The 9,827-nt window shown below is 41.5% G+C and overlaps 2 protein-coding genes across 2 annotated transcripts; one reads left to right on the plus strand and one right to left on the minus strand.

The window, feature by feature from the left end:
- Positions 1-512: 512 nt before the first annotated feature.
- Positions 513-2,831, minus strand: LOC115183003 (transmembrane protein 42). Its single transcript, XM_029744369.1, has 3 exons — positions 2,550-2,831; positions 2,210-2,356; positions 513-1,396 (listed from the first exon to the last, which is right to left on the minus strand). The coding sequence occupies exons 1-3, from the start codon at positions 2,727-2,729 to the stop codon at positions 1,262-1,264; spliced, it is 462 nt and encodes a 153-aa protein (XP_029600229.1). The 5' UTR covers positions 2,730-2,831; the 3' UTR covers positions 513-1,261.
- Positions 2,832-2,835: 4 nt separating this feature from the next.
- On the plus strand, positions 2,836-5,162 carry LOC115183001 (uncharacterized protein KIAA1143 homolog). The gene is made up of 3 exons (XM_029744367.1): positions 2,836-3,049; positions 3,396-3,537; positions 4,119-5,162. Exons 1-3 carry the CDS (start codon positions 2,927-2,929, stop codon positions 4,319-4,321), a joined length of 468 nt encoding a protein of 155 aa, XP_029600227.1. The 5' UTR covers positions 2,836-2,926; the 3' UTR covers positions 4,322-5,162.
- The last annotated feature ends 4,665 nt before the right edge of the window (positions 5,163-9,827 follow it).

The raw sequence follows: 9,827 nt of genomic DNA on the forward strand, positions 1-9,827 counted from the left end.
AGAGAACACTTGTATTGAATGAGGGTTAGTTAGGTGATTGGGTGGTGGGGTTAGGTGATTGGGTGGTGGGGTTAGGTGATTGGGTGGTGGGGTTAGGTGATTGGGTGGTGGGGTTAGGTGATTGGGTGGGGGGTGGGGGGGTGATTGGGTGGTGGTGGGGTTAGGTGATTGGGTGGGGGGGGGGTTAGGTGATTGGGTGGTGGTGGGGTTAGGTGATTGGGTGGGGGGGGGTTAGGTGATTGGGTGGGTGGGGGGGGCTAGGTGGTGGGGGGGTGGGGGGTGATAGTGAATGGTTGTACTGTACTTTATCCTTTTGTACAGGATGGTAATACTGCGATGGTTACTAGGGAGGACTTCTACAGTCAAATCAATGCTCCATATCATGGGACCACTATTGTTTACTTTAACATTTTGAATAAAAGGAAGCTGTCGTCGATATCGTACTTTATCCATGTATTGATTGGTTCTGATATTAGTTTGACTACAGAATAAAGAACATGTCAGTCAAGAGATTAAGTGACAAGATATTTCATGTAAAGGTTTATTTACAAAACTCTAAATGCGTATCAATTTATTGAAATTAGTCTTACAGGTCATTACAATATTGTCAATAAAATATACATCTCAACGGTAGTATTCAAAATTCTTTGTTTGCATAATAATGTGTAGTGTTGAAAAGCCTGATCATGTTTGTGTATGGAGTGCAGACCTTGGTCATATCGTACCCAGAGACGGTAAGACAGAACAGAAACATGTCAGATGTAACATGTACAGTCAGATGAGACATGTTGGAATCCATGTAGACAGATGTAACATGTTAGAATCCATGTACAGTCAGTAGTAACATGTTAGAATCCATGTACAGTCAGATGTAACATGTACAGTCAGTAGTAACATGTTGGAATCCATGTAGACAGATGTAACATGTTAGAATCCATGTACAGTCAGTAGTAACATGTTAGAAGCCATGTACAGTCAGTAGTAACATGTTAGAAGCCATGTACAGTCAGTAGTAACATGTTAGAAGCCATGTACAGTCAGTAGTAACATGTTAGAAGCCATGTACAGTCAGTAGTAACATGTTAGAATCCATGTACAGTCAGTAGTAACATCAAAGCCCTTTGTGGTAATAGAATGTGGTTCTGGTGAAATCCAGATGATTTGAGCCAGAAAGCGTTTGTGAAACGGCGAGGCGGTCCAGTGGGGTGATTGATGCAGTGGTATCGTTATTGCACTTCTTATTCCACACGTGGACAGTCCTTCACTCTTCCTTCTTGGCCTCTGCTGGTTGAGAAGTTGATCCGTGCAGCACCAGTAAACCTGAGAGCGTTAGAGAGATGCCCACCCACCACAGTGCTGCATGGGTCTCGCCAAAGATCAGCTTCCCAAGGAATGCCTAAAGACAGTACAGACCATGTAAGTGGGATTGGCAACATAAATAGCCTATAATACCTGTATCCATACAGTGATTCACAGATGTCATTGCTCCTACTGTACTACTAGGCCTACTGTACTGTGTTCATATAAATTGGATAGCTGAGATCTGGGGTCGTATTCATAGTGTCTCAGTAAGAGTGCTGAGATCTGGGGTCGTATCCATAAAGCGTCTCAGAGGAGGAGTGCTGAGATCTGGGGTCGTATTTATAAAGCGTCTCAGAGGAGGAGTGCTGAGATCTGGGGTCGTATTCCTAAAGCATCTCAGGAGGAGGAGTGCTGAGATCTGGGGTCGTATTTATAAAGCATCTCAGGAGGAGCAGTGCTGAGATCTGGGGTCGTGTTCCTAAAGCGTCTCAGAGGAGGAGTGCTGAGATCTGGGGTCGTACTTATAAAGCGTCTCAGAGGAGGAGTGCTGAGATCTGGGGTCGTATTTATAAAGCATCTCAGGAGGAGGAGTGCTGAGATCTGGGGTCGTGTTCCTAAAGTGTCTCAGAGGAGGAGTGCTGAGATCTGGGGTCGTATTTATAAAGCATCTCAGGAGGAGGAGTGCTGAGATCTGGGGTCGTATTTATAAAGCGTCTCAGAGGAGGAGTGCTGAGATCTGGGGTCGTGTTTATAAAGCATCTCAGTGTAGCAGTGCCGATCTAGGATCAGGTCCTCCTGACTTAATCATTATGATCTAAAAGGTGAAATTGATCCTATGGTCAACACTCCTACTCAGACATTTTATGAATACATGCCGTGTTGGATATCAACCAGTTGCTCTACTCACAGAGGATACAAAGTTGGATGCGGTGGTGGTGACCGTGGCCCGGGCTGAGGAGGAGGAGTGTCTCAGAGCCTTGGAGAAGAAGGTCCACATCACAGCATTACTGGTGAACAGCAGTCCTCCACACAGCAGCCGCAGAGGGATGTGGAGCTGAAACAACACCACATCACAGCATTACAGGTGAACAGCAGCTGCAGAGGGATGTGGAGCTGGAATACAATAGGACTTGTTAGTGGTCTCTGGTAGAATGGTATCTCTCACACACACACATTCTTTCTCTCAGTCTCCCTCTGACACACACACACACTTTGAAAATGATACATTCATATAGATACACTCTCACCCATTCGCAGGGTGATGTTTCCTCCTGAATAATCCTGTAGTCCCCATCCTGAGACCAGGTTTTCAGCCCTGTTTCACACATCCCTTTGAGGTAGTCTGAGCCCAGAGACAGCTTGGCTGACGAGGAGGCGACGGCTCCAAGAAAGCCCGCTAATAATGCATAAAATGCACCTGAAATCATGTTTATTTAGTATCTAAACTAGACTACTGTCACATATTTGACTACTTCCTTGTCTAAAAGGCTTCACTCGGTTCAACCAATCAGACTCACCTCGGGGATCATATGATCTTCATCGGGCGCAGGATGATGACGATTTAATGTTACGCTAAACACAACCTGAAATTATCTTGTTTCCTTCATTTGTTCTAACTCTCAAAATGGCTAAGATGAATAAGGGTCCGAAAGCGAACGTATCGTGGGTGAAACCAGCAGAACCGTCATTTTTAAAGAAATTCAAGAACGATGTTGGCTTTAAGGAAGGACCCACCATTGACACCAAGGTATTTGGCTAATGTGCTAGGTTAGCTAGCCTATGTGAAATGGACTAACGTTAGGTGGGATGTAGAGCTACAGTATATACGTGACTGTATATGTAGCTTTTAGTTCGAGTCCTGCGCTAACATCTTGATTCAGCTAGTCAAGTAACCTTATTAGCTAGCTCTACAGGAGAGTTGACCACCCTCCAAATTATTGGGTTTTCTCTCACATAATTCAATTCCTTGACCACTATAGATATTTCATTGACAAGAAGGGATATTTTTGCAGATATGTGTACCTTTTAACCTGGAAAGAGCGGCTGGTATGATGTCAGTATGGTGATATTCAACCTTGTCACTGTTCCCGCAGCGTTTAGAGATGTCAGCCTTGGAGGATGACGGTGGCAGTGATCGTGAAGATGAGCTGCCTCAAGTTGTCATTCTCAAAAAGGGAGATTTAAGCGCTGAAGAAGTGTTACAGATAAAAGAGGTAAAGGATGGTACAGAAAAAGGTAAGAACAATTAATTGTACCAATAAATAATATATAATAGCCTAAACTATCAAATTAACTTGGTGTTAATTGGCGTGTGTCTCTATACTGTGTGTATACAGGGTCTGTACTGTAGGTCTGTGTGTATACAGGGTCTGTACTGTGGGTCTGTGTTTATACAGGGTCTGTACTGTGTGTATACAGGGTCTGTACTGTGGGTCTGTGTTTATACAGGGTCTGTACTGTGTGTATACAGGGTCTGTACTGTGTCTACTGTGTGTATACAGGGTCTGTACTGTGTCTACTGTGTGTATACAGGGTCTGTACTGTGTCTACTGTGTGTATACAGGGTCTGTACTGTGTCTACTGTGTGTATACAGGGTCTGTACTGTGTCTACTGTGTGTATACAGGGTCTGTACTGTGTCTACTGTGTGTATACAGGGTCTGTACTGTGTCTACTGTGTGTATACAGGGTCTGTACTGTGGGTCTGTCTGTACTGTGTGTATACAGGGTCTGTACTGTGTCTACTGTGTGTATACAGGGTCTGTACTGTGGGCCTGTGTGTGTACTTCATCTGCCTCTTCTCCTTGCTGCCTACAGAAGACAAGCCTCCTGCTGATGGCAAGATCCTGTTCAAGAAGCCCACTAAGCGCTCCTCCGACAAGTTCCAGGGCATCACCGCCAGCTCTAACAAGAAGAAGAAGAGTGAAGGAGGAGATGAAGAGAAAAAGGAGGAGAAGTCTGAAAAGAAGGTGAAAAACAAGAGTCTTCTCTCTTTCGGAGAGGATGAGGATGAGGACTAAAAGTTAATTCACCGAGGGATTTCAGACTAGAGCAATCAACCACTCATCAGACTAGAGCAATCAACCGCTCATCAGACTAGAGCAATCAACCACTCATCAGACTAGAGCAATCAACCACTCATCAGACTAGAGCAATCAACCGCTGATGGATTATGGAAGTGATCTTGTGCGGTTGTTGGTTTTTACTATGGGCAAAAAGACCCAACATAGAATATCTCCACATCGTAGTTTGTCCCAGCAGACTAACATCCTTAGACATTACGGCTCATCCCCTCTTTTGGAGGTGGAATCTGGACATGTATCTGAAATAAACCCCTTCATCACATTCACGATCAAAGATCTTTAGATACATAAGATGCATGCTGTTATTCTTTGTCGACTGTAAGACATGTCTCTGCTGTTCGAAATGTTGTATAGTGACTCACTGTGGGCCTCTTATCCATCCATTACAACTGTATTCATCCGTCCTTCAGTGGACCCTCTGGACTTGTTCATATGGCCAACACAGAGTCTGGATCTAAGATTTATCAAGGTAACCTGTGTGACAACAGCTACTAAGGGGAAGAAATGAGCCGGTGGCTTTGGTCCAAAATATAGTCTGGAGCGTTGATGTGATACTTTTCTACTTTTAGAGTCAATCATTCATCAAATGATGTAGAAATATGTTTTAGCTTCGACAACGGAGCTTCAAAATACGTTTAAGTTAAACACTGCATTGTTGTCTTTATGCCAAGGTGTTGGATTTTTCTGTGATTGTATTGTGCGTTTTTTTTAAATGATGGTTTTTAGTTGAATAAGTTTGAAATGTAACTATTAAAATACATTAAGGTCTTACTATATATATATGATGTATTATGCTATCGTATGTTCTGTAGAAAGCAGGTCTGTAGAAAGTAGGTCATTTTGCAAAAATGTCTCTCATTAGCAAATACCTTTCCAGTTTTCATAATATGCAGAGAAAGGTCAGTGAAAACAGAGAGATATACATTTTTATTCCCATAGAAAACAGTGTTACTTTTACATTTTAAACCTTACGAGAACATGTGGCCCTTCAAATCCCAGAGGACTGATTTAGTTACCAGGATGATAAATCAGAGGACTGATTTAGTTACCAGGATGATAAATCACAAAGGACTGATTTAGTTACCAGGATGATAAATCACAAAGGACTGATTTAGGTACCAGGATGATAAATCCCAGAGGACTGATTTAGTTACCAGGATGATAAATCACAAAGGACTGATTTAGTTACCAGGATGATAAATCAGAGGACTGATTTAGTTACCAGGATGATAAATCCCAGAGGACTGATTTAGTTGCCAGGATGATAAATCACAAAGGACTGATTTAGTTACCAGGATGATAAATCAGAGGACTGATTTAGTTACCAGGATGATAAATCACAGAGGACTGATATAGTTACCAGGATGATAAATCAGAGGACTGATTTAGTTACCAGGATGATAAATCACAGAGGACTGATTTAGTTACCAGGAAATCACAGAGGACTGATTTAGTTACCAGGATGATAAATCAGAGGACTGATTTAGTTACCAGGATGATAAATCACAAAGGACTGATTTAGTTACCAGGATGATAAATCACAAAGGACTGATTTAGGTACCAGGATGATAAATCCCAGAGGACTGATTTAGTTACCAGGATGATAAATCACAAAGGACTGATTTAGTTACCAGGATGATAAATCAGAGGACTGATTTAGTTACCAGGATGATAAATCCCAGAGGACTGATTTAGTTGCCAGGATGATAAATCACAAAGGACTGATTTAGTTACCAGGATGATAAATCAGAGGACTGATTTAGTTACCAGGATGATAAATCACAGAGGACTGATATAGTTACCAGGATGATAAATCAGAGGACTGATTTAGTTACCAGGATGATAAATCACAGAGGACTGATTTAGTTACCAGGAAATCACAGAGGACTGATTTAGTTACCAGGATGATAAATCCCAAAGGACTGATATAGTTACCAGGATGATAAATCACAGAAGACTGATTTAGTTACCAGGATGATAAATCACAGAGGACTGATTTAGTTACCAGGATGATAAATCCCAGAGGACTGATTTAGTTACCAGGATGATAAATCAGAGGACTGATTTAGTTACCAGGATGATAAATCCCAGAGGACTGATTTAGTTACCAGGATGATAAATCACAAAGGACTGATTTAGTTACCAGGATGATAAATCACAGAGGACTGATTTAGTTACCAGGATGATAAATCACAGAGGACTGATATTTTTTAATTACCTAGGTAGTTAAACTGATAAGAAGGATGGCTTGGAGGTTGCAAATCACAAGGAAAAATAAAATGCAAAGTTAATATCAAGTAACCTTCGTACGCCACACCCCATAACCTTTGGCTGTAGCGTGTTGGTCTGTCTAATCATCTACTGAATGCTGATCGTTCATAAGTAGACTGACTACATACTGTATGTGTATCCACTTCTAAAGTAGTGGAACATGCATTCAAGTCCAAATAGGCCTAGTCCCCTGGTAACCTGGTAACCTGGTCTGTTGGTTGCTCTTGCCAACTCCGTTGCTGTCATTGCCATGACAATGATTTGGTATGACGCCATAAACAGACTGGCACTCAGTCTAAGTCCCTGGCGGTAGAACCAGTAAAGGCATCTTCATCATAATCGACCCACAAAAGCTGCTGTTAGTAAACCACATTAGATGATATAGGGAAACAAATGTAACCCTTTTTTAATAATGGAATAAAAAAATAAAACACATTTAAATAATTGCCTTCCTATCGCCTGAATGCAGTAGGATACAGATACTATACATGCACTATTTATTTTACACTCTTGCCATTCACAAATGTATCTGTCAATCACTACACTCTTAGAATTAGTGGTGACTCGAGGAAGCCCGGAGTTCCTCAAGAACCTATGCATATCCCAAAGTTGGAATAGCTTCCGCTTTATTACTGTGTGTAATCAGCCATGTTCATATTATTAGAATATGTAATATGCATAAATATTCAAGGAACATTTTTAAATTGCAGTGCACAAACTTAACATGAACAGGAATGACATTTACGCTAACGGGTGACCAAAAATAACTATCTGAAAGCAATAAGCCACGCCTTCAATCTGATAGGCTGCCACCTCTACAAGATATAATTAAAAAGGTTAAAAAAATAACTCCTATCACAAAAAGGATCCGGTTTGAATCTTTACGCGGGAGTTCCTCGACGACCCTTTTCAGAGGGGTTCCTCGACGACCCTTTTCAGAGGGGTTTCTCGAGTAACCTTTTTCAAATGTAAACGTTCCGCCGGTGTGGCAAACCAAAAGGTTCTTCCAGACACCTTTACTTTTAAGAGTGTATAATGACCTGTCATTCAGGCCCCACCGTTCTAGCAAAACATAATTGGTGGGGGGATGCCTGTTTTGCATGTTATTTTGGCATTAATACGTGTCACATATCAGTTTTCAAACAATGTAAAAAAAAACTATTGAGTTAATAAAGCCGCATACAAACATGGTCTCTTTTTTGTTTTCTTGAGTAAGGCAGCTCCAAAATGCAGGTGTTTCAGTGGTTTCTATGGTGGTGGGGCAGCCAGCGGAAAATACAGAGCGTAGGGGTTGGTAATGTTCTCTAGTTGCGCTGTGATTGGCTCAGTGTTCTGTCACTACGTCACCACCAAATCTAAGGGTAGAGCTTGAAAATTCAAGCCCCTTGGGTGTTGCCATAGAGTTACATTAGAAGTGTCTATCCAAGAAGGCTCAAGGTCATTGGCCACAGATAAAATGACGTCAAATCACGTTATATCTAAAGCAGCTTTGATTGGACTGATCATGTCAACATCATACTTTCAAAATCTTAGCTCGCAAGGCAGTCATCATCATGAATCAAGTTAACAATCTACTGGCAAATCCTTTTTAATCCTTTTCATATGAAGATAAATAATGAAGATAAATTATAGATAAAATGTACTGGTGCTCATCGGCTATTGGACATAAACATTCCACAAGTTGGAAATCGCAAATTCAACAATGAGTGGTTTAGAAGGATTCAGTGACTAACTGCAATCATTGCAAAGCAATCACTAGCCTGCTATTCAGTGGAGTGGCTGTGTGGTCCCAAGTCTGGGTTTAAGGGTCTCTTTTCCAAACTTAAAAGGATAAACATTCCACATTGACCATGCTGTCAATCCAGCATGACTTCTGCCGTGCTCAAAACAACTGGAAACTCAGAACTGGGAAATTGGATTTTCAAGACAACTGGGAACTCGGGGAAAAAAAACGAGCTCCAACTGTGAAAATTTTTAAAAAAACGTTTTGAATGGTCATCCAACTCGGAATTGCAAGTCGGGAACTCAGGCCTATTTCTAGAGCTCCGACCTGAAGAGCACTGACGTAATCATGATTCGAACTTGTTTTTTTCTCCCAGAGTTCCCAGTTGTCTTGAAAACACCATAAATCCAGAGAATACCAGACTTTGATGACCAAGTTTGATGACAAAATTTGCCCACGAAGGACAATCGCACCACATTCCTGTTCAAGTGAGCACAGCACAACAAGGTGAGTCCAAAAATGTATTGAACGCTGCTTCATAAATGATGTAATATGCCAGGGAGATATGTGTACTGTAGCTAAGACAGTAATACTAAGTGTATGTTGTGTAGTTAGCTGTTAGTAGCCCATGTGCCTCACCCTAATTTGGCCTATTTTCAGCTCTTCATTTTGCCTTCTGTTCTGAATTGGTGGTTCCCATGTAGCATATAGCCTGTCTTAAAGAAATGTCATCATCGAATATTGTAAGAGCTTTCATTGTCTGCTTATACGCCACCTTTATTTATCCTATGGTTCTGACTTCAGGTACAGGGAGAATACTGTAAGAACTTCTGAATTCTGTCGCTGTACATTTCTAAAGTGCTGAACAAATAGTTATATTGACTACGTCCGTCCTAGCTCGCTCATTAATGTCTTAATCGAAATTACGGATTGCCTCTTATCCGCTCGTCGTCCCCTTATGCTATAGTTTGTACATCTCAATTGTCAGTAGAAACTACATTTGTTTAAGCATGTCAGCCATATCAGCGATGTTTTTTTAACGTCAGTAAATGAGGCTGAATGAACTGTTCCGCTGCCAGACAAGGCTCCGCTGATAGCCAGGTGTAGCAGTGGTAAGGTGTTGGGACTGCTGTTGGGACTCTGCTGTTTGGAAGGCTTTATGTAGGCCCTAACAGTGTGTGGGAATCGCTTGACACCGTTATAGTGCAATTAATGTATTGTTTAGTGTTGTGTTGTGTAGTGGCTTTGCTGGCATGCATCTAAAACATGTATTTTTTAGTTTGCCCCACCAAGATTTACACGCTAAAATCACCACTGATAATGATTGGGGATTTAAATTAGTGAGGCAAGGACTGCATTTGAATTTTTTCCCACTTGTTCCCTTTGTAAAAAATCCCATTGGGATTGACTGTAAAGTAATGTCATTAAATTGATGTGAATGGCAGTGAA

The sequence above is a fragment of the Salmo trutta genome, unplaced genomic scaffold (genome assembly GCF_901001165.1).
Source record: "Salmo trutta unplaced genomic scaffold, fSalTru1.1, whole genome shotgun sequence".
Lineage (NCBI taxonomy): Eukaryota > Metazoa > Chordata > Actinopteri > Salmoniformes > Salmonidae > Salmo > Salmo trutta.